This window comes from Cheilinus undulatus, linkage group 7 (assembly GCF_018320785.1).
Source record: "Cheilinus undulatus linkage group 7, ASM1832078v1, whole genome shotgun sequence".
NCBI lineage: Eukaryota > Metazoa > Chordata > Actinopteri > Labriformes > Labridae > Cheilinus > Cheilinus undulatus.
The window spans coordinates 5,887,154-5,913,031 of NC_054871.1; the positions used below are offsets into that span (position 1 = coordinate 5,887,154).

The 25,878-nt window shown below is 40.7% G+C and overlaps 1 protein-coding gene across 2 annotated transcripts in view; it reads left to right on the plus strand.

Moving 5' to 3' along the window:
• Nucleotides 1–385: 385 nt before the first annotated feature.
• Nucleotides 386–25,878, plus strand: part of LOC121512404 (solute carrier family 22 member 23) — a 54,247-nt gene continuing 28,754 nt past the window's right edge. The window contains exons 1-3 of one of the 2 annotated variants that reach the window (XM_041791664.1): nt 386–515; nt 12,077–12,180; nt 17,360–17,514. In XM_041791664.1, coding sequence (XP_041647598.1) covers nt 471–515; nt 12,077–12,180; nt 17,360–17,514 — 304 coding nt within the window. In that variant the 5' untranslated portion in view covers nt 386–470. Of the gene's footprint in view, nt 516–3,616; nt 4,622–12,076; nt 12,181–17,359; nt 17,515–25,878 lie in introns of those variants that run through there. The other variant, XM_041791663.1, reaches the window with a different exon arrangement.

Sequence of the window (25,878 nt, forward strand, 5' to 3'; positions counted from 1 at the left end):
GGTTGTGAGACGTGCCTGAGGTGGGTTGCAGAGTGCATACATGACTTTACCTTTAGGCAATGATAAGTAGATCCCCACAGACAAGTTAAAGCAAAGACCTGGTGGATTACTGTGTGGTAAGTTGGAATGCAATACACAAAAATGTATGAATTGTGGCAGAATTATTATAACTGTCATGATTCCATTCTACTTCTAAAGTCACATTTTAAAATGTTTACGCTGTTTTTGTATTTATTGTAGAAGGATTACGTGTCTTATTATTTCTAGGAGTTTTGTTTACATGTTTATTTTAATGAATATGGCCACTAGGTGGTGATAACATGTGGGTTCACTGGTCAGGTGGTAGGGTCAGGTGTTATAAGGTCACAGGTAAACAGGAAGTCAGGTTGCACAGGTGCTAGAAACATGATTCCTCCATACACGCATCAAATCAAGCCACAGCGCTGAAGAGTTTGGATTTATATCATTTCATGTCATCATTAAGGTCAAATTTACAACAGGGGCATCAGCCACAGGTAATTCATTTAGGACATTTCTTTTATTTGGAGAATGCAGGTGGCTAAAAATATGTTTGGCCCTTTGGACATTGAATTTATTAATCTCCTGTTATTCTGTCTTCTCCCCTACTCCCCCTCATGAAAATGACAGAGTAGTGGGAGTTAGAGCAGGAGTATGATCTGGCAGGGATGAGGACCTCCAATCTCTGTCTCTCCATCTTCTCTTGTTTTCTGTAAGGGTCGATAGCAGCCTAGGTACTACCAACATAGTCACCACCATGTACTTGCATGTATGCGGTGATTGTTGAAACTCATAAACCCATATTTAATTACAGCAGCTTATAAACAACGTATCAGATGTTGAAACTGAGACATTTTATCATTTCATGAAAATATTACCTCATTTGGAATTTGATGGCAGCAACACATCTCAAAAAAGTCGGGACAGGGCCATGTTTACTCCAGTGTTAATTTTGTCAACTAAAACTATGACAAACTATTTGTCGACAGACTTTTCTTCCATGAAAAAAACTAGACTAAAACTAACAAAAATAGATCTGTGATGACTAAAACTGACAAAAACTAAGTAGAGTGTTTGTCAAGATGACTAAAACTAGACTAAAATGTGATGTAGTTTTCATCAGACATTCAAAATCCATGATATCTCTCCACTGTGGGTAAATCTGTTAAAATGCAGTGTAGCTGTATCTTTTCTGCCTCTCAGCTGTAAAAGCAGGGGCCCCAGGTTTAGCAGGGTGCAGAGAACACACTACCATGATTTGGTACCAGATTTAGGTAAGAGAATAACTGCTTGGACTAAAAGTAAAGACTAAAATGTGAGGATTGTTTATGGACTAAAACTAGACTAAAATGTTTTGAGTTACCATCGACTAAAACTAGACTAAAACTAAAAAGGATAGAAATGACTAAACTGTGATTAAAACTGAAATGCATTTCATTTAAAGACTAAAACTAAGACTAAAATTAAAAATAGCTGCCAAAAGTAACACTGGTTTACAATTGTGTAGCATCCTCTCTTCTTTTAACAACAGTCTGCAAATGTCTGGGAAGTGAAGAGACCAGTTGCCAGATTTTCCGTTATCTGATGCTCTAAATCATGAAAGTTCTGGACTGCAGGCAGGCCGGTTCAGCATCTGGACTCTTCTATTCTGAAGCCATGCTGTTGTGATGGATGTGGTGCAATAGTAAAGGCCTTCCCTTCCCCATATATGTTGCTCTGAAACCTCTGTCTACTTTTCAGCATTGATGGTGCCTTTCCAGATGTGGATCAGAGACACAGGCTTTTGAACTGTGCACTGACAACAAGCTGGACTGTCCCTCTCCTCTTTAGCCTGAGGACATGAAATCTGTGGTTTCCAAAGAGTTTTCCATTTCACCTTGGTCCATTTTAAGTGAGCTTTGGCCCAGAGAGGACCGGATCGTGTTCACATATGGCTTCTTCTTTGCATGATACAGCCTTAAATTACATTTCTGGATGGCGTGGTGAAATGTGTTGACGGACAAGGATTTCTGGAAGTGTTCTTGAGAGCATGCAGTAATTTCCAGTACAGAATCATGCCTGTTTTTAATGCAGTGACCTACACATTGACCTTTGACCTTTTCCCTTGCTCAGAGATTTCTCCAGATTCTCAGAATCTTTTGATTATATTGTGGACTGCAGATGGTGGGATATTCATAGTCTAATGTTGAGGAATTTTTTTTTTTCTGAAATTGTTCTTGACATTTTTTGATGCCCATCTTTACTTCTGAGAGACTCTGCGTCTCTAAAACGCTTCTTTAATAACCAGGCATGTTACTGATGTGTTGCCAGTGAACCTAGTTAGTTGCAAAATTCTCCTCCAGCTGTTTTTTCATTAGTGCCACTTGTCCAGTCTTCTGTTGCCCCGTTCCTAAATGACTGCATTCTGTTTTTATTTACATTTTACACAGCGCCCCAACTTTTTTGGAACTGGGGTTGTAGTATGTGCACTGTCACTGCCGGGAGAGTTCATGTATGAAGCCTGGGTCTGTTGAACATTACAATGCTGTTGCAGCTAAGAGTCATGTAATAGGTTACATAACTTATCAGCAGCACATGGGGGCATAATTGAGATTAGGGGTTCTTCACTGAGCGCTTATGCTGTCGTTAAAACAATTATCTTGCGCTTGCTAAATCATTTCAGAAAAAAAACATGCTTACATAACTCGTTTCCTTATTAATTCACATCTTTCTACCTTTGTTTCATTTCTTGTCTCCTTTCCTCAGCTACGTCCCACTCTCTTTCAGAGCACTTAGGGCTGCATTTAAATGAGTCTGAAAGGTGCCTTATGAAGTAAAGTTTGATGGATTGAAGACTAAATCTACACACACAGACACCTACACAGAGCCTGTCACATTATCTCAGTTGCAGGCCTCTGAGGGAAAATGTACCACTCACTTGAGTCTCAAGGTCACCCACTCTGAGATCAGCTGCACCCACACCAACACCTCCAGCATGCGTGTCCGTTTATCTAAATCTCACCTCTTTGCTTCGCTGCCCTCTGATCGTGCAGCATGTGTTCACTGTTGTTTATTTCCTCCATTATCATCATCCTGATAACCTCTTTAAATTTGACTAACTGCTGCAAGGACGCCTAATGTGATCGTTTGGCTCCCCCTCGCGGCTGACAGGCTGTAAATCATCCCAAATCCCTCACATCCTTCTTTTGTCTCCTCAGACCAGCAGTGTCTACTACTGCCTATTTATATGACGGGTTTGGAAAAAAAACTGTATGACGCAAAACAGCCCCAGTGGGACGTTCCGCGAGCGCACCAAACAACCTTTAATAAACCTGCAGCAGCATCCTCACCTCATCATTTCAGTCTAAATCAAATGAAATCAATGGAAAGGTGATTGATAACAAGCTTTACGTTCATTGGAGAGGGCAGATACTGCACAAAGGGGATCATTGTTGCCTGCAGATGCCCGTCAGTAGTGCAGTCGTCCTTTGAAGGATCTCCAATCGCAGCGCATAGCGCGACCAAGAGAGGGCGGGGCTTGCACCCCCCCCCCCCCATCTCTGCTCCAAACCTCGCTTTGGCACCGTGTCCCATTGACTAGACGGCGACAAACCAAGCACCATCACGCCTGTGAAGCAAACACGTCCAAAGTGGAGCGGGGACGACCGGGAGCGCTGGTTTTCGGGATTTAAGAAGCTGAGTGATGCACACCTCTAGGGGGTCACAGTCTGGACAGGTATGAGACCTGTGGCGCTCATGGATGAAGGACCAGCAGATGTTTAGAGGATCCGTGCGTGGATGCAGCTCCATATTCCACTCTTTCTCCACCAGCAGGCCTGGCCCAGTTCAGCTTCACATGGATGGATCCTTCTGTAGCAGCTGTACTCATGGAATACAAAGCTCGTGTTGGTGAGCATGTCTGCCTGTCCGAGTCCAGGGAGCCTCTCCTCCTGACACAGCCTCTCCATACGGACATCCCCTGGTCGCTCCGAGCCCCCTCGCTATGAGGACGGCTGCTCGGTGATTCGGTGCCTCTGCACGCCTGCACGGACTGGAGAGCGCGTATTTTTGGATCGGGCTTTGTTGGCTACACAGGATTTATCTGCGCCGTGGGCTTTCTTTGTGTCAAAGGGCTTAACGCAGACAGAGCGGGGGCTTTGCTTCACCCTCTGTAGCGCCCAGCTGCTCTCTTTGTGGCCGGGCCGTGATGGCAGGCGGCCGGCCGGAGGCGCAGGACCACCCGCCTGAGAACGGCTTCACCCCGCTGGAGCACCCGGTGCCCCGGCTGCTGCCGCACATCGACGGCTCGGTTCTGCCGTCTCTGGGGGGCTTTGGGAAGCACCAGAAGCAGCTCGTGGTCCTGACCTGGATACCGGCATTGTTTATCGGCTTTAGCCAGTTTTCGGATTATTTCCTCCTGGCTCAGCCAAATGGCACGTGCGTTCAGCCGCTGGTCAACCAGAGTAACTGGACCAACTCGTCACTGCCGGTCACCGTCAGCTCACAGATCACTGACAATGTCAGCACCGGGGAGGGATACGGCGACGGCAGCGGTCTGCTGTGCGCGTGTAAGGAGTGGAGGCTCGAGCTGCAGACGGGACTTAGTCAGAATGTGGTTACCAAGGTAACGAGTGATAGACCTACAGTGTTATCTTTGTGATAGAGGAGAAATGTGTCTGTCCATCACCATCATCATCATCCTCAGCATCTTCATCCTCACTGCCAGCATCAGCTCAGAGCAGAGCCGCATGCAGCAGCACAGCTGATTGACAAGTTACCCACTGACCTCAATATGAGAGGATGTGCGTGCGCGAGAGCGAGAGAAAACAGCAGTGGATGACTAAACTCTGCTGCTGTAGGATGCATAGTGTGTGGTTGTGTGCATGATTGTGAGTGTGTATGTGTTACTAAAATGACTATTTTTAGACATTTACGCATCACAATGGCAGATTAACGTCAGTCACATGTACAAGAGTCAGACTGGAGCTTAAATAAGACCACTGTGATCAGCTTTAACATTTTAAATCAAACTAAACACTGAACTTGTGTAAGGCTAGACAACGTGGGCGGTTTAAACATCAGGCACTGGTGGGCTACCGCCTACAGGCAGAGCCAAATGTGTCAAATATGATATGCATCAGACATGATTTCAGTGAATAATATGTCTATTTTAAATCTAAATAAGGTGCAGAGAAAGCTGAAAATAGCGCCATAATAGAGTTTAACTGTCAAAAAACTCCTGGGTAGGACCTCTGGACCCCCTACTGAGTTTAAAACCATCAAAAATCTCCACCATGTCTTCATATCAAGAGTGTTGTAGCAGGATTAATCCATATAGCATTATCAAATCAGACAAAAATGGCATCAAATAATAAAAAAAAACAATTTGGGTCAAAAGAGCTGATAAAGCACCTCAAGTGTACATAAATCATAGAGATGCAGTGATTTTTTTCTTTGGTGCTATACTGAAACAATTCCAATATTGTCTCCCATGTTTGATCATGAAAACAGATCAGTTTGTTTCAGTCTTCTACACCCGGGGTTCTCGTTTGGGTCGCGAGACACTAAGAAGGGGTCTCCAGATGCCTTAAAAAGCCAAGAACATTTTTGAATTACACTGTTGCCACTTTACACCAATTTTGCCAACAAATTTCTGCAACTTAGATCCCTTTTTTGATAGTTTTAAATCCTTTTCACCACTTTTTTTCTGCCTGTTTTTACCACTTCCAAACTAAATCTTGCAGCTCTGCCTATTGTTGGCTCTGTGGACACATTATTGCCACTGTTAACCCCTTTGACCACTTTTTAAGTCACATTTCACAATTTGATATGCCAATTTTTGCCAGTTTCTGACTATTTCTGCCTCAGGTAACCCTTTTATTGCCAGTTTATATCAATTTCATCTCATTTCACCAAATTTCCACCCATTTTTACCACTTTAACGCCATTTCAGCCACTTTTGAATCCCATTTTACCACCTTATATTCCCATTTTTGCCACTTCAATCAATTTTTGCCATTTTTTGATTATTTTTTGCCACTTTTATCTAATTCTTGGAATTTCTAACCCATTCCTGCTACTTTTAAAATCTAATTTCACCACCTTTCTCACCATTTTTGGCCATTATTAACCCATTTTGAATATATATATAATTTTTTTTTTTTTTTTTTAGATTTTTTGGGGGAATTTTTGTGCCTTATTTGATAGAGGAGGACAGTGGATAGAGCTGGAAACAGGGACGAGAGTGGGGTGAGAGACATGCAGTGAAGGGCCTCAGGCCTGATTCGAACCTGGGCTGTCCACGTACATGGGGTGGATCTTTAACCACTAGGCCACCTGCGCCCCAATTTTAACTATTTTTAACATATTTTAATTCTGCTTTTAACAAAAGGATTAATGTTTTAAGAGGGCTACTTGCTACACAAATGAATTAAAATTTGTTTATTTGATAAGAGTGGTTATTATTCAGGTTGAATATAAAATACCACAGTTTAACTTTACAATGGACCATGATTTTGCCGGCCCAGAGTTTGGCTGGGCCCCAGAAAGCTCTCCCATTTTTCCCCCCTAATGGGCGACCTTGTCTGCACATGACTATTCTTGATTGTGCATCGCTGTGTTCAACCACCTTCAGGTACAGTGGGGGTCCCTGGTCTTTGGCACTTTTATTTTGGGGGTCGTGGGCTGAAAAGGTTGAGAACCACTGTCCTACACGATGATAAATCTCTCTAAATCAGATGTTAGGTGTGCTAAAAGCCTCCTGCCTCCAGGAGCCTGTGTTTTACACATAATCAACAGTCCTTTACTCTGTAGGAGGAGTTTTTGACTTATGAAAAGGGTCTCTCTAATCATTTATTTTCAGTCAAACTGAATATAGTTTATGATTATTGTTATTTCAACATGTATAGCCAACATTTACCAATTTGCCTTTTAAGTTTCTATAGATAATATTGTCATTCTTGTAGCATTTAACAGTAGAGCTACATCCATTTCTGATAGAGGTTATAGTACATTTAGTACAACATTTATCCATGGGACCCATAAGTGAGTTGTGGAGCAGTTTTCAGTGGGTCACAGCTGGTGTCTGAACAAAATAAAAGGTGGCAAAAGTCCTGAAGTCCCTATTGGACATGCATCAATACCTTTTAGTTTACCCTGTTTTACTGCTAAATTTGGTTAATTTAAATTTGTGGGTCTCCTCTTCTTGCAATAAACTGCTGCTTTTCCTGAGTTTTCCAGAAAATTGGCAAAATTTACACATTATCATGGGGACAAAGGTATAAAATTTGTCAGTTTTGTCCCTTTCCTTTTTTTGTATATCAGGTGTTTTGGACCAATCATGCACCAAACTAACCTTGCAAAGCAGATGGATTCTCCCGTTTCCATGTTTCTCACTGGCGAACCCATCTTGGAAAGCTCCTGTCTGAACTGTTTGGGCCCGGTTAGAAAGTGACAGAACCAATCAGCATTGAGGGGCAGTTTTTTCAGGCACGGCGGAGTCGTGATGTAAGCAAGCAGCAACAAGAGGCCGGTGCAATTATGGCGAAAGACATTAGTGTGGATGCTGTTAAAGCACCAGTTTTATCTGAACTTAATGCCATTTCTCCGTTAAAAGAAGAACAAAGAACAGCAGTGAGTTGTTTTCTTTTCATAAACGACAAAAGTCGTGTACTGACATGTCTACAGTCACCATTGTTTGCGTTATTCCTCAGTAGCTGTGCACTCGCACCTTGGTTGTGGCTATGTCACGTGATTTGTTGCTCTGATTGGCCCGTAAAGATGTGATGTTCATCGAATCACACTCTTGAGTTTTTTCAAACCCCCTGCCCTTTCCCAGACACTTAGTATTGAAGGTTTTTCCAGATGGATGTTTCTGGCATGTCAGGTTAGCTCCAAACATATTTAATTAACTAAACATGGGTTGTTGAAAGTTTTGGGGAAGTTTGGTTCACGATCTGTTGTAAGACAGATTGAGGGGTCCTGAGGCTGAACCACTGCTCTACATGACTGAAGCCGCCCATGTAGGCAATGATTAGTCAACAGTCTCTGAGACAGAGAACCACACAGCGGCATCTTTACACCTTCTTCCTTTCCTGATATCTGAACTCAGTGATGCTGCTTGTGTTAATGATATCAAGTCCTGATCCCAAAACTAAACAGGTTGTATGCATGAGCATGTATTAACCCAGATATCATCTTAAGTTAGATAACCTGAAATGACTGGTGAGACCAGGTGAAGGGGAGGGGATTAGTTTTAGAAACCATTTACTGCAATTACCACACTCATAGCAATCATGTTTTTCCAAATCCTCGCCAAAAAGCTGTAATTACACTTATTATAAGCCCAATTAACCCAACAAGTCAAGATTAACATCTTATCTCAGGATATAAAAAATCCTCAATTGCTTGTAATGAGGGATAGTGACAGGCAGTACAGCTTGTCAGGTGTCTTTAATTATACCTAAGGTCTCATTATGCATGTAGATTGATGCATTACAGGGTTGTTAAAGTTGATAGTTTTACAATGCAAAGTGATGGGGATGTCTCTGCATCAGTGCAGTGGCAGAGCATTATGGATTATTGTGTACTGACGGTTGGCCATTTCTAGATCTTTATGATTTATTTCCTTGGTTTGCATTTTGCTGACATTGATTTCTAAAGCACTTTATAATAAACAAAAAGGAGTGCATATTTATCAAACTTTTTGTCCTTTATGAAAACAGTGTGTAGTAACAGAGGAAACTGGGAATGACAAGAACTATGATTTTGAACTGAATTGTTGACATGATATTTGTAATTGAATTGTGAGACTAGTAAAGACGCTTATCCCTAGAGCACTGCCTTCCAAATTTACTCTTTTTTTGGCCTTTCTTTTTTAAAGACTATTTTTGGGGTTTTTGCCTTTATTTTGACATAACAGTTGAAGGGAGACAGGAATTTAGGGGGGAGAGTGGGGGAAGACATGCACCAGTTATGCAACAGGATTGTGGTTTAAACCTGCAACCAGTGCATTGAAGACTGGCCTCTACAGGGTACTTACAGGGTACAAGCTTCCTTAGACAGGAAATTTAAGTTATGATAAAGTATCCAAACAGGCTGGGTGAACAGCATTTCTGTACCTTATTTATAATTTCCTCTAAGTGCTGTTGTGACACATTTTTATTCACTCTGTTAAGATCCATGGCTCTACCTGTATGGGTTCTATGCACGCCAGGGGGTGGCGTATTTCCGGTGGAAAATAAGGCCGCTTCACAACTTCTGCCCAACGATATGTGCTAAACCAAAACTGAATCTAAACCGGCCTGTACTGCCTTAATTTGTCCGTTTCATTATTTTTTTTTTTTGTTTCGATTGTTGTTTGTGTTTACTCTACCATCATCGCTTGGCATCCGAACATGCTAAAATGATGTTTCAAAAACAGGTTAAAAGCACTTCTGGACATCATTGCTGCGTGCTGCAATGTACATCTTCAGCTAAATTTAACTCGTCATTGACAGTCAGCTCAGGCAACTCATGCAAACAGCAAGTAAACTGCAACGAATTTGCCATCAAACACCATTGTCTTCTCCCGACTGGAAGTGTGAGAGCGGTCTAATGTCAAATGTGGAAGCAGTTCATGCATAGAGCCCATTGTAAGGCTCTGAAAAAAACACTTCCTGTTTCATGGCGAAACAACAAAAAAAGGCCAAGGCTGCAAATGCAATACTTATGTTTGTAGGAAATGTGTTTTATGTTTTCAGTAACCTCGATTACATTTGTAGGAAATGTATTGCATTTGTGGGATTATTCTGTTGAAAGCTGCACATTCTGCGTCAGTTTTTACATTTGCACAACTGTCATGGCTGCACATCCATGATGCAACCCGTTCCAACACATTAAAGCGAGCTCTGTCAAATCTAGTGTGAGTACAGCGATCTTCTTTCCAAGTTGAAAAGTCCAGTTTGAGGTGATTTGAGCTTTGTGACATGGCAAGTTACCCTGGTGGAAGTAGCCATCAGAGGATGGGTGCACAGTGGTCATAAGGGGATCAACTTGGTCAGAAATAATACTCAGGAAGGACTTGGTGGTGAAACTACCCTTTTTAATCCATAGAGTAAACCAACTTCTAAATCCTCTTAGATGCACATCATTTAATAGTATGCTGCATGTTTTGGTCCTTGGATGTCAAAGGCATGACCTGCTTTACTCTGCCTCTAATTAAATAACCCTCAAGGTTGACTTAATTGTTTGGCTGGCTAAAATATCATCATCAGATAATTATGAGGAGAGTAGGTCATACATTGCAGTTCTCTGAGATATCCAACTGTGCAAACAAAGCTGATGACGCTACTCTCTGTCAGCTTGCTTCCCTCTTCATGGTTTCATAACTATCTTTACTAGCTGATGCCAAGCAGCAGAGGCTAAGTGTCAAGTGCAGAACAAAAAGTTACATTTTAGGTGTATCAGATATACTAGAGCACAAAAACACAGTGCATAAATTAAGAGTACACCTACTTCTGAAGACACCACTACACCACCGACCAAAGGGCCCTAAGTCTGCCAAGAAAATTCCCCCAGCATGATTACACTATTAAGAGAAGCCTGAACTGTTAATACAAGGCAGGATGGATTCGTATTGTCATGTTGTATACATCAAATTCTGACCCTATCATTTGAATCCTGCAACATAAATCGAGACTCATAACCAGGCGTTATTTTTACCACCTTTTCTTGAACAATTTTGGTGAGCCTGTATGAATCCTAGCCTCAGTTGGCTGTTCTTAGCTGAACACCTGGTGCAGTCTTCTACTGCTGCAGCCCATCTGCTCCAAGGTGTGACATGCGTGTTCAGAGATGCTCCTCATTTGCAATGAGTGGTTATTTGTTGCCTTTCTATCATCTTGAACCAGTCTGATTCTCCATTTCGACCTGGAGAACTGCAGCTCGTTGGATAGTTTCTCTTTTCTAATTTTTCCTTGTAAGCTCTTGAAATGATTGTGCATGATTGTGCATGAAAATCTGCACCAGCAATCATTGCTACAATCAATTTAATCACATTTCCTCTTCACTCTGATGCTCAGTTTGAACTTGTGTTGACCACATCTACAGGCCTAAATGCATCGGTTGCTACCATGTGATTAGATATGTGCGTTGAGTAGCCAGTCAGTGTGTTTTACTTTGATTATTTGAGTTGTGTTCCACTAAATCACAGCCATAATTAGACTTTTATGCGCCTTTTGACTGAGTAACAATGGTGCTTAAAATTGACCTTCTTTCACTCCGCTTTGTGCTTGAATCCATAACAGTGCTGTGGCAGAATTAGAGCCCCAAAGACTGCTGCAAATTAATCGAAACATTCACTTTTAAATATAAAAGACTACTAACATTTATGTGGTTAGAAATGTAATGAAATGTCAAAATTGCATGGTCATATCACATAAAGCTCCTCTTTAACTGCTGTCCTGGTGCAGTGTGTGTGAATGGTATCTCAGGCCTAATAGCCCATACATGATAAACGCTCACTGACTGAGCTCTCCGGCCATTTAACAACCAAAACCATCATTCATAAGCAATAATCAGCTCCTCTATTGTCTCCTCTTCACAGTCTGGGGCTCAGCAGAGAGTTCAGTAAATCACAGTTAAATGAAACACTACTTTAAATCTCACCCTGAGCCGGTCTGCTGGGCTCTTCTCTTCAGGGTTGAGCCTGAGTGCAGACCAAACACCCACATATGTCCTTGGCTTACTTTCAGACGCTGAGAGCTGCAGCGGTGTGTTCACTGACCCATGTGCTCAGAGGAAAGCTATTGATTTGTGTTATTGCAGACATGCTGCCACTTTCACACACATGCTGCTCTTTTCTCTCACGTACTGTACTTTCACCCGACATGATGCACATTTGAATATTTCAGAAGTGTTGGTAGCATGTTTGCACACTCATCAACCCTCATGAATTATCAAACCGTGAGTCAGAGAGTGGAAGAGTTTGATGGACTGGTTTCTGTACAGCTGATGTGGTTGATGTTTATTTCCCGTTCATCTCTCTGTGGGAGGTTTTCTCTGAATAAATATTGACTGGTTTCCCTCTGTCTTGTTTTAGTGGAACCTGGTGTGTGACTCTGCCTGGAAGGTGCACATTGCAAAGTTTTCCCTGCTGGTGGGCTCCATATTTGGCTACCTAGTAATGGGTGTCATGGCCGACTGGTAAGATGCCTCTTTTTTTGTATGTTTTAATCTTTTACTCTGTCATTTACAACCCCAATTTCAAAAAAGTTGGGCCACTGTAAAATGTACATAGATACAGAATGCAATGATTTGCAAAGCTCTTATGTCATCATAATAGAACATAATTAACATATCAGATGTTGGAACTGAGACATTTTACCATTTCATGAAAACTATAAGCATGTTTTCAATCTGACAGCAGCAACACATCTCAAAAAAGTTGGGAGAGGGCAACAGAAAGCCAGAAAATTAAGTGGTACTAATAAACAGCCGGAGGAGCATTTTGCAATATTTTAGGATAATTTGCAACAGGGTAGTAACATGACTGGGCATAAAAGGAGCATTTTTGAGAGTCTCTCAGAAGTAAGGATGGACAGAGCTTCGCCAATCTGGAAAAAAACGTCTAAAAAGAAGGGGAACAATTTCAGAAAAATGTTCCTCAACATTAAACTGCAACGACTTTGGATATCCCAACATCTAAAGTGCATAATACCATCAAAAGATCTAGAGAATCAGGAGAAATCTATGTGACAAGGCTGAAGGCAGCACTGCATTAAAAACAGGCATGATTCTGTATTGGAAATCACTACACTGGCTCAAGAACACTTCCAGAAATCACTGCCAGTTAACACTGTTCACCATGCCATCCACAACGCAATTTAAGATGTATCATGCAAAGAAGAAGCCATGTGTGAACATGATCCAGAAATGCTGACACCTTCTCAGCGCCAAAGCTATTTTAAAATGGTCTGAGCCAACATGGAAAACTGTTCTGGGGTCAGATAAACTGCATTGCTTGGCAGTTGAAGAGTCTGGGTGCTGAACTGGACCGCCTGCAGTCCAGACCTTGCACCAGTAGAAAACATGTGGGGCATCATAAAACAAAATATCTGGCAAAGAAGACCCAGGACATTTGAGCAGCTAGAATCATACATCAGACAAGAATGGGACAACATTCCTCTCCCAAAACTTCAGCAGCTGGTCTTCTCACATCCCAGACATTTACTGACTGTTGTTACAAGAAGAGGGGATACTACACAATGGTAAACATGGCCATGCCCCTACTTTTTCAGATGTGTTGCTGCCATCAAATTCAAAATGGACACAATGAAGTACACATTGTGGGGATTGGGGTTGTAATAAAGGCCCTCCTCAGATCTATTTTAATAATACAAACATTTGGATCAGCAATGTTAATGCTAATATCCTGGCTAGCATTCATCTCCAAGACCAGACTCTGATCAGCTTTGAAGCTCACCTTTAAAGTTTCATGAGTCACTGCGGGGGTCGTATACTTCCTTTTTTCATGTTCTTTCCTTTCCAGTATCCAAACTATTGTTCAGGTCTGGGCATGGCTGTGAGAAGCCAAAAAAGGATCCCTCTTAATGGGCAGCCTTAAGGCAATGAATACATAATTGTTTTCTCTGTTACATATAATGCTAACAAAGCAGAAAGTTCATGCTACATCTCCAAGGTTTGGTGTAGGGGAGTCAAATAATTACATTTGTAATCAAAATTAATCACTGGAATTTTATAATCAATCATAATTATCCAGCAAAAGCTAACTGGTTGAGGTCCCAGATGCAGAATGTAAACACTGTATCAGGTTGCAGAAGCAATAAAATGTAACAAGTGTAGGGAGTGAGCTGGGCTCCAGGGAACAGGGCAGAGCAGATCAGAGGAGTTTGCATCAGGGAAAGGCTGGCTAACCTGAGTCCAATGATCCAAGGATGAGAAATCATCCAAGTCCATGAGACCCAGGGATGAGTGCAGATCTAGGAGCATCAAAAGAAGATTCAAGTGTGGACTGGAGACTGGATTTCAGCAAATTTCAATGAGTTAAAATCTGGAAGAGTGGTGGAATTAAATCCCAGTGTTTGTAGTAGAGTTAATTGAAGATGGTTTGCAGCTGCAGCCAAATTCCTGCTCACCTCATCCCACTCCTGCAATCAGGCACAAAACTTGGGGCAATGACGTCATCGCCATCTCACATTTAAAACGTTAAGCAACAACGGTTCATAGATTTCCGTGACAAAGGCTGAGGATTGAAATTAACGGTAGAATTTCACTGAAAACTGATGCTTGACAGAACGTATTTTCACCAAAAAATTAAAAAATACCAGTAGATAAAAGTTTTGTGACTGTAGTGGCAAAATAGGATACATTTTTGTGTTTATTATCACTTATTTTTGAATAAAGATGATGGTCCCGTGTCTTGTAATCATCACAGGGAAAAAGTTTCTCCGTTATGAATCCTTAACATTTTCTTACAGATTAAATACTGTGGTTGAAACCAAACAAACTAAAAAGCATAAAAAATGTTTTAATATGTGTTTCTGTGCTCCTCTCGTTCATCCGTCATGTTTGAGAGCAGCGACCGCGATGCATGACGGTAAATATTGCTGGAGCAGTGATCATTGGTTGTTCACTAGTTTTCATAATGCACTGTGGGATAGGATGAATGCCCTATATAATAGGGAGTTATTTTGGACACATCCAACTAAGGAGCCTGCTGCTAGGATGAAGCAGGGAGCAAATCTCATTTTTATGCCTAAAAAAACCCTGCTTTTATTTTGAAAGAAAATAAGAAACTCCTGATAGATTATAGCATACGCTACAGGTAGAAAATAAAATGAAATAGTTGAAGCAAAAATCAGATCAATGTACAGATGACTCTTGACTTGACTTGTCCACTGAGCTGTCTGACTTTTTAAAGTGAAACGAGACATTGAGGAACAGTGGTGGACTTATGCTGCGTTCCATTTGTCATCGTATCTCGTATTCCGACTTGTTTTTCCGACTTGCAACCAGAAGTGGCAAATGGAACGTCTCTGCAAGTCGTATTTACAACTTGTGAACTTGGTCTTGCACAGAGCACCCCGACCTCGACGTCACAACATGGTGGTACAAAGTATTAAGTGTAGTAAAAACTTTGATTTTGACCTGTTTTCAGAACCGTTTGCTGTTTCTCAGTGAATTTTTAGAAATTGTAAACACAGCTACCCTGTGGTTGTATGTTGTGTGCAGCAACAGTCTTTTCATACATGAAATACTGCGCAATGTGTTGTTTTAAAGGTTTATCAGCCAGCAACTGATCAATGATGTTAAAAACAATGACAGGCTAACGGAAAAACAAAATCTGTCATTTTCCCAACTTTTTTTTATTGATTTATGTGAAGCACATACACGCATACTTACAAAGTCAATTTACACTTATGGATATAATATTTATCAAACAATACCAGTAAATTCAAAATATAAAGCTTTTGACAATTTTCATTTCCACTGTCACAATAAAAAATTGCATCCTTTTCTTTTAACCGAACTTTGGAGCCGGTTTGTACATTATTGAGTTGCTCTACAGCCAACCAAAATAAGCGACTATGGAGACTCATTATTTCCCAACTCATCGTGGTTATAACAAATGGAACGCAAACAACTGGGAAATCGGTTCATGCAGATGAATGTGACGTCATTCCTAGTTCCAACTTCCGACCTCCGAGGTAAATGGAATGCAGGATTATTCTACATCACTGTAGGAGCAGCTAGAAAATAAGGTGACTGATATCCAACCACAGCAGCGTAACTACGGTTCACCTGAAGGGACAAAAAAGCACATGACTGTTGCAATTTTAAAGATTTATCATGCTAATGCTGGGATTTCATTCTCATTGTGACTCCAGTCTTAACGCCGACAGCCCTATCTTTGACATCTAGAATTATTACTTTTCTCTGGGGGCAGTCAGGTGTTTTTATGGGCTTTCAAAGTTTGTAAAGTTACATATAAGCAAGCTTTAAAGTTTACAACCTTCCTAATCCTTTAATGAGACTCTAATTTTGGACGTTGGTATATAGAGTTGTAGGCAAATATCAGCATGCTTATAACAACTCTTACGAGTTTCAGCAAGTTTATCATAGTACTGTTAGTTATGCAGATATTTGGTCTCGAACCAAATTATTTTACAAATTGATACCTCTGGAATAAAAGGCAGGCAACCATCAGTTTCTTAATTTCTTCCTGTGGCAGACATGGGTTTTTGTAGCACTTCCACTTCATCCAATAGTTTAGTTTTAATCAAAAAAGTCTAGTTAAAAGTCAAGCTGCTTCCTCTGAGGACTGTAAATAGCTGAACCTCACTTATAGCGACAAGCCAGCTGATAATTGCTGACATTTAAATTGCAGAGACCGATGCTCCATTTGCTACAGCTCCTTAAATGTGTCATACAAGCCAGCCCCCACAAGTTTCATTCAATAAAATGTTACCTAAGAGTAAACAGAGCACTTCCCCACTGATCCTACGTGCTGTTGTCAGAGAGCAGAAATGAAAAAGACTGAAAGTTTAGCAGCGTCAGCTGTCGTGTTGGATGAAGCAAAACTTTTAGGAACTATTAATAGCAGCACTGTCAGAGAAATGTCAGTAGAGCAGAGTTATTCCCTGACAGAGATGAAGATTTGAGATGAGAGAAAAACTTTATTTTTGAAGTAAATCGGTCTGACTAATGCAGGTGGAGGTCAGGGGCATGTGAAAGTCACAGAGATGAAAAATAAGAAAGCTAATCTTCACTGCCTTTACTCGACAAATGGTTTAACTTTTAAACAGAATATTGAAGTGGTTGACATTTTCAACTGTCTTATTGATCAGTGGACTTATTTTTGCAGCTCAGGGGAGCAGGTAGACTATCAAGACACGTTTAGAGCACTGTAGAAAAAGATTTGAATATGAAAAATGAGTGCATTCTTTGTTATTGTACATGCATGAGGCCCTGTATCCCAATTATTTTGTCACACCCAAAGACTTGCTTGTCAACAGGGACAATTAGCTCCATGGATGTGGGTCATATAGAACCATCTATTGTGTAAAGCATGCTGTTGACCGTTGCATTCACTGTAGTCACGTCTGCAGCCCCTGAGCCACCTGAGCAGCGTGGGAAAAACATCCATGCATTGTGTTTGGGATCAGTAACTATGGCAACAATGTAAAGACATGCATGGGCCATACAGGCCTCAGCTCTGGCCTGACCCATTGACCTGCAGACCCCCTCCTTAGACCAGGAAGTCCTCAGTGTCAGAGGGGCACAAAGACTGAGATGTCCTGTGTCACCAGCCTGCCTGCCCCGCTCCTCACTTTGTGACACTTTCTCTCTCTCTGTCTCGAAGGTTTGGCCGGCACCCGGTGTTGATTCTGTCGGTTCTTTTCATGCTGGTGTTTGGTCTGAGTGTTGCCTTCTCTGTAAACGTCACCATGTTCAGCACCTTGCGCTTCTTTGAGGGTTTCTGCTTGGCGGGCCTCGCTCTCTCCCTCTACGTGCTCAGTAAGTACATGCTTCCACCTCCTCCTGCATGCATGCTTTTTTATTTCTGCTTCCTCACTGCTGTGGTCCCTCATTCCTGCTTTGTTTCCTCCCTTTTGTTGTGATTATTTAAACCATTCATTAATGCTGGGGTAATTTGGATCCGTGGAGAACTAGGAGCCAGTGATTGTCCCAGTTTCAAGATTAAAACTGTCCTGATTTACCACACAATTACATCAAGACTTAGATTATTACACTCTCTAGAGCACTAACATCAGTTCTATCCTTCAGCTTATTACCTTACTCCTTATAAACAGACAATATTAGACATGCCTGTTCATGTGTCAGTGACTCAAAGGCATGCATGAGTTCATTGGAGTGCTAACAGTCAGCTGTCATATGAAAAATTGAGCTTATCTTATCAAAGAAATCCAGGAGCTGAAGCCTGTCCTACAGTGAGGCTACCATTGCAGTTTGTGATGATGATGATGTTATAAATTGCCTTGTTAAGATGTGCTAAGTACTAAAATAATTATCCCCCATCCTAATCAAAATGCCTTTGGTGTGTGCATAATCCCATCAATGTGTGCATGAATGTGTAAGTGTGCTGCTTTTTGGGGGTTTGAAAATATGGTCACGCTATTGACCTACTTTTGAGTTTTCTCACAAAACTTGAGAGAAATATTCTGCCTTGATCCATCTGTAAGCAAGAATCTTCCCTGCAAAATGACCAGAAATCCTAACATCTTCAATGTTATCCCATTTTTACATTAATGACTGCATTCTTTCTCATGAACGGATTTTTTGACTCCTTCTTCTTAAGAGGACATGGTGTTTTTAGCTGGTTATGCAATAGACTTAAATCAATAATTACGTCTCTGTGTGACCTAAAAAAAAGCAACCACTAGGCCTATAGTGTTGTGGTTATGTCTCTGTACTGCGTGTATGAAGGCTGTGGGATTCTGGCTGGACGGTCTGGGTTTGGGCCCAGCCAGTGGCTCCTCTCCTGCATGTCACTCCCTGCTTTCTCTCTCCCTGAGCACCAACTTTGTCCACTGTCCTTGTGAGATAGGAGTATAAGAACTAAAAAAAATCCAAAAAAGAAAAAGAAAAGCAAAGAGATTATCAGTGAGAAGATTTATTATTTCTGTATAGTTGGGGTAAAATGAGGAGATTAACAGCAAACTGTGGAAACACTGGTTCAGGATTTTTTCAAAGCAAAGTTTTGGAAAATGTGATGTTTGCACTTATTTATTCCATATATATCTATATATTAGGGCTGTAAAAAATTACATTTTTTTAATCAATTGATATAAGAATTTCTAGCAGTCGTGGTGTAACCAAAGTGTACTGAAAGGAAAAATAAATAAAGCAATAAATTGCATCCATCCATTTCCTACACTGCTTATCCTGTTTGGGGTGACGGGGGGCTGGAGCCTATCCCAGCTGTCACTGGCTGCTATTCAATCACAGGGCTGACATACTCTGTATGTCACCAGGTCACTTAATGAGCATGCCCAGATAGCAAAATCTGACAGGACCAGACACGGGCCGGACCGGAAATACTCCAATTTCCAGTCCAAACTGGGAAACAGGTCCACCCCAGTGTCCTTTTGCACTATGGGCCTTATCTGGTGTGTAGTCATATGATGGCTCTGGGCCAGAACAGGTCCAGATAAATGGAAACCAGGTTAAATTTTGGCCCAAATCTGGTGCAAACTGGCCCAATCTGTGCCAGCTTTGAGCCAGATCTGGGCCATGTGTCTTTGCTATAGCCTTGATAGGAAAGACATTTGGCCTGATCAAGTGCAACTTTTGAGCCAGATCTGGGCCACATGTGTTTGTGTGTTATCTAAAACTACATAAACATCAGCACTGGACCAGATGTGGTCCTGATTTGTCCCATAGCTGTTTTCAGATAGACATAGCAGGCATGAACTATAGAGCCCACGTGGCACGGATCAGTGCACACCCCTTTGTAAATTGCTTGGTAACTTCTGAACCGTAAGTCGTAGACACTAACTTGTTTTTTTTCCAGTGAAAGCTCTGTGTTGTGCCTTTCTAAATATGTCCATCATGCATTTGTAGCTCTCAGAGAACATTTTCTAGGGAGCCTGAAACTTGGCTGACTTTCCGGGGTCCCAGAGGACTGAGGTTGTCGTATACAACAAGAAGCGTCACTGTTTATAAAAACGTTGATAACTTTTGAACCATAAGTCCTAGACACTTACTCTGTAAATATTGCACTGAGCAATTATTAAACCATAAGTATTGTTATTTAAGTGTAACAACCTGGGGCTTGACAGGGTGTGGACAGCTAGAGTTTGACACATGACGACACACGTGTGTCGCTCAGCAGCCAAGGTCAAGCTCGATGGCATTATTTTTTCTGGCCTTTTCACCCCTGGTGATATGCTCAGACACCGCCAGCGATTTTTGGGCCCTTGGAACATCCACAGCACAACCACGTGCTTTGGTGGTACCCAAGTCCTTGCTGACTCACCACACCTGCCCTAGGACATCCAGAGCACAGCCAGGGTTGTGTCAATCATCCTTCCTGCCCAGTGGTGCCCTCAGGCTGCTTACTCACCACATCTACGCCTTATATCATTCTGAATTTTGTCCCAAAAATGCCTTAAGGTTCTGCACAGTATTGTGTTTAGATTTTTTGAGGTCTTACATTACATCAGGGTAGAGTCAGGATGAAAACTCTGCTTTTGCTTCAGATAATTTTCAGGGTTTTTTGCAAATATCAAAAGAGCAGATAGTGATTGCTAACATTCATGCAGTATCTTGCTTGACAAAGTTGGCTTTCTTCAGGTGTCTTTATTGTAGCGTGTTTGGTTGGTGACATTAGACACTGGGCTATTTTCATTTTAAACTTTTTACCCTGAGGGTTTGTGGGAAGATGACAGATCTTTAGAGACAGAATGAAAAGTATGTCTGTTTTTCCCCCTTCCCATGTGAAAGTGTTCCTCTATGTCTCTTCTGTAAGCCTCTATAACAGCCTACAGCCAAGGTGTTCCTAATAATGCTGCCAAACAGGCTGAGAAGAATTCCCTCTCCCTCCTCTGCATTCCCCTCTGTCCCCTCTCCCCGCTGCTGTCGCCCTCTTTCTCACCCTCTGCAGGCCTCCTCTCTTTCAGCGGATTAGTCATAACATTATGCGTGTCAGAGGGCAGACTTTGAGCTTCGGTGGTGGGGCGGCTTTTTGTCCCCCTCAGCAGGGGTTCCAGATAAATCTCAGCTGAACCGCTTCTCAAAACAAACAAACAAAATGGACGCCTCCGAGCCGTCTGCCGGGAGGCTATTTAATCTGTGATGTATACGATGGCAAACGCAGCACAAACAGAGCTGTGATATGTGGCTGTTTAACTCATGGGGGGCTGTAAATGTGAGATATGGTTAGGATTCATAGCCGTGTTATATCATGGGTGTGAGATAAGACAGCTGAATCACAGGACGGAAAGAAATATTATAATAGCCTCTTGAATAGTGAGTTAAGGCTGTTTAATATGTGGCATATGCCCCAGTTTCAAACCACAACACCTTTTTTAAACAGTGTAATCAGAAGCCAGTGATATATATTCAATCAATCAGAACAGGAGTGTCAAACTCAATCCGGCCCATGGTACAATTACACCCGGCCAACCTGATCATATCATATTTTTATTAAAACTGGCCCACTGGTTTAAGGTCTGCAGATTTCCTTCAGTTTAAAAATGTAAACTGTGAGGATTTAAAATATCCTTGTTAAGTCATTAGAAAAAGTAAAAAGTTAAAATAAGTAGATAAAAAGTCAGGATTGTGGTAAAATATATTTATGTTTTCATTTCATATTCTTAATTTTGCATCTCACAGATATGAAGTTATGTTTTTGACTTTTTATTTCATATGGTAACCTTTTCAATTCACAATTTTTACTTTTTATCTTGTTTTTTGACCCTTTAGATTCTCAATTTTAAAATTTTAAGTAATATTTTGACCTTTTAAACTCGCGATTATGAACTTTTTCTCACGTTTTGAACTTTTTAGCTCTTAACTTTGACTTTTATCTCATAGTTTGACCTTTGAGCGCATTAATTTTAAATTTTGTCATATTTTGACCTTTAAAACTCAAAATTTAAATGTTTTTCTATGCTTTGAAATTTTAAACTGATGATTTTGAATTTATCTCATATTTTGACTCTTAGGAATAATGGTTTCAACTTTCTATCTCATATATTTGCCTTTTTAAAACATTATTTTGACTTTAAATGCCATGTTTTGAAACTTTTGAGCTATAAGTTTGAATTTTTATCTCAGATTTTGAGCCTCATTTGACCTTTTCCAATGTCAAAATCCTTTATCATCAGTGCTAAGGCTTTTTCCCCCATAATCCATTGCTGGTGAAAATGAGGTTGACAGTTTATGGTTAAATGTTGACCCTGCTTGGCCCTTAGGTTGGACCCAAATTCAGAATTGGGCCCCTGCTGTGATTGAGTTTGACATCCCTGAATTATAACATTCAGTTGCTTACCACAATCTCCAAAGACTGATGACCCCCATTTTGATGGACAACAGTGAATCTTGAATGCACATCTTTATTTGTTGCCCTAAATTCTGCCAACATTCAACATCTTTAGACTGAATCATGATTGAATTTAGCCTTCAGATACCATGTATTTGCACTGAATAAAAATGAATGTCAATAGCTTGTCCTTTTCTTCATTAGTTGATTACAGCTGTATTTCTCTCATTTTGGCTGTAGTGACCAAAAAGCAGACCACAAACTGCATCAATAAATGCTAAAAATGGCAACAGGAACACAAATACTTCCTAGAATTAGCAGCATTGGATCTAGTGTAACTAAAGGACAGCTGTCCTGATAAGAGCACAGTCATATCTATTGCCTGGCCAGTAATGTTGTGTTATTAAACCACTAAAAGACACTAAAAAATCTCTTTAATGGTCAATTTAGCACCACAGTTTGTACCTTTAACTCATGTTTTATTTTAATCCAATCCCTCCTCCCTCTCTTTCTCCACCTTTCAGAAATAAGCTGTTCTCAGATTTTCTCCTCTTGATGTCATGTAGGGAGTTAGCCCCGCCCCCAGGTTCAATTGACTCAAGTTAAAATATTTAATTGACATGTTTCTCATCTGTTTTCCCTTATGTCTTTTACATATTTTAATTTTAAACCATCATGGCTACCAAAGTAAGCTAATTTGAAGTAGTAGTAAAGTAAAGTAAAGTACACTCCCGCATAGTTCCGTATGTCATCCTTGCAATGATGAAGTTCATTCAGGACGTCTCTAGTTCAGCGGGCAACTTCACTCATGGTGTAAAAGTTTCTAATGCCCAAAGGCATTCTGGGAAAACTATGCAGATTAGGGGATGATAGTCAAATAATTTGAAAAACCTTTTACTTTTCAATCTTGCAGTGTACTTTTAGTTGCTCTGACTTTATGAGCCACAGCTGCCTCCTGCAGCTGCATGATGAAATAACTCATATTAACGAATCCCTGCCAGTGTTAATTCTGGCAGCTGATTTAAATTTATTCTTAGCCTTTGGATTTGCACTTTTTTTTAACTTTTACTTTTAGACAAAACATTTATTCTTTTGGACCTAATTTAATGAGCCATATATAAAATAAATATAAATGTAAAACACTCATATTTATGCACTAAGAACACTTCAATTAACTGAAGAAAATACTGACATACCTTGAATGCTCTTTACTCAATCTTTCTATGTGCTTTTACTGATCATGTACATGGTGGATAACAATCCTGCTCTATCATGTTTGCAACATTTTCCCCTGAATCCAAAATAAATTTTTGAATATATATATTTTTCCTCTGCTACATTGGCACCAGAGGTCAGCTGTTAGTTAACTTGTGCTTCATCTGGCAGCATCAAACTCTACACTGTGAGCCTAAATACAAAGCCTGACATGCACCTCCTCAAAACTGTGGCTACACAAGCACTGTGATTGGTCAGCTGGGTAGCATCAGGTGACTGCTAGTCTCTGAGATTGTCTACAGTATAGTGTGTTTACTTTGAGTTATTGAGGTAGAGATGTTCCAATACCATTTTGCCTTCCCAGTACCTGAGTGTTGGGTACTGGCTAATATCGAGTACTGATCCGATACTGGTGTAAATTTTCTGGATGTACTGTGCTGTGGAAGACTAGCAAATTATTTAAGCCCTACATTTGACCCAGAACATGAATCAACTGATAGATTCATAAGGTTCTGATTCTTCTTTGCTGCATTGAAAATGGTAGCTTGCTGTGTTTTCTGGTTTAAAATACTAACATTTAGCATGGCTAAATGAAGCAAAATATAACGTTAATAAAAAAACGGTATAGGATCAGTGCAAACATGTAATTGCTGTATCCAATGCCTGCATTTTAAGTAGTACTGGACATATTTCCGATATCGGAATCAGAACAACTTTACTTTAAAGTGAGATAAACGGCTGCAGATGATGAGCTACTTGAGCATTGCAGTAAAGAGTCTTTCGCACATTTGGTGCCTTTGTCTTGAACATTTTTTAAACAGTATTCAGTGAGATTTCTGTAGTCAAGTCTGTGGCAAACTCAAACTTAACCCTCGCTCCCTTGTAATTTTTAGCTCTATCTGTCCTTATTGTGGACATACAGAAAACTGTTAATAAAATAATCTTTTTTCAATTCTTTTTTTAACTTTCACTGACTCAGATCTCTTCAACAACTTCAACCCTGACCACTAAAAAAATAATAATTGTAAAATTCAATGTTACACCCTTTTTATGCCAGTAACTGTACACTATGCCTATGACTTGGATCCAGTGAGATAGCATCCATGCTAAACAGATGAGTCTATCGGAGTGTAAAACATGGCAGTTTTACCATCCTTTTCTTGAGCCTCCTCCTCTACCAAATCATATGCGAGTGAATGCATTTGTTCATGTTAGATTTGTTTTCTGTACAGGCATAAAAAAATCAGAGGATATATGTAGAATATGAATCACTAACACGAGCATTTCACCTCTAACCAAAATGTGACCACGGTTACACTCATTACGCGCATTACGCGCATATATAAATTTACTGCATATTTGAGATATGATATATTCTTACCTATTGATTGAAAGGGCCTGTGCATCCTCATGCATGTCCATCCACTTGCTATGAAGTGAGGGCAAAGTTGAAATTGTCCAAATATCCCCCTTTCTTAGTCCCAGACTGCAGAACTCGGAAGTAGCATTTTCGACTGTGAACACTCCACTTATGGCATGTCCGGTTGTAAACACAGATGCAGATTCTCACCCGAACAAACACGTAGGAGCACACAAACTTTTCCTCACACATGTACCCCACTCTCAGACATCCACATCTAGTGGCAGGAATTGGTTCATTTAATTCTGATGATGTTTAGTGGATGACATAGCGCTTCAAATACTCTGAGTCCATGGAAGAAATCCTGCATGTGCATTGCTGAAGGGGTTAAAATGGTGCGCTGGATCACTGTGGAATGGTGAAATTTAGATCCCTGGTGATTGAGTGACTGCATAGAAAAGGTTGTTGTATGTTGTTTTGGTGCCATAGACACACAATGTCAAAAAACACGTTTTTAATGGAAGTCTATTGTCCAGATTTCGGACAAACAAGGATGGATGGGGCTATTAGGCATCAATAGAGTTCTATGGGCAACACTTTTTTTTTTTTAATATGAAGAAAAATAATAAATTTGGCCAAATTTGATGCCTCAATCTATAAAAATGTGACTATCAACTCAAAATAATGATAATAAAAATGATGAATGTCCTCAAAATGGACATAGAAGGATTCAAGGGTTAAGAGATTTTATCCTTTTTTCTTAAAACTACTCTAGACTCAAACTTTGTATTAGTTGTTTCCTCTGTAAGAAAGTCTCTAACTGAATAGGTATGAGTAAGAAATAAAATCTGGAAGCTTAGCTGTGCTGATGTTGACGTCAGTCGAGTGTTTTTAGTTCCTTCGTAGCCTGACATTAGCTCTTTACTTCTATGGAATGTGAAAATTATGAAGCACTTTTCATTTGTGCAAATGTCATAAATGTGCCTGCCACAAAGCTTATTATCAACATTAATCCAAAAACCCCCAAGGCTTTTTGTCGATGGAGCCTGCACAGTGCTGACTCCCAGGTTGGCCTACAAAAATATGTTGTCACTGCAGTGCCTCATCAGATCTGCTTGCCGACTTCCTGAAATTTCTTAGAAATTGTCAGGAGTGCTACACAGTGAGGGAAAGTCTCCTGCTGTGAGGGGAAAGTGTGAACAGGCCTGTCAGGAGGATCTCAGGGGCGGCCTGTGCTGAAATCTTCAGCAGTGCATGTGTGAAAACGGCTCCACACTTTGTTCATTTGAGTCACACACAA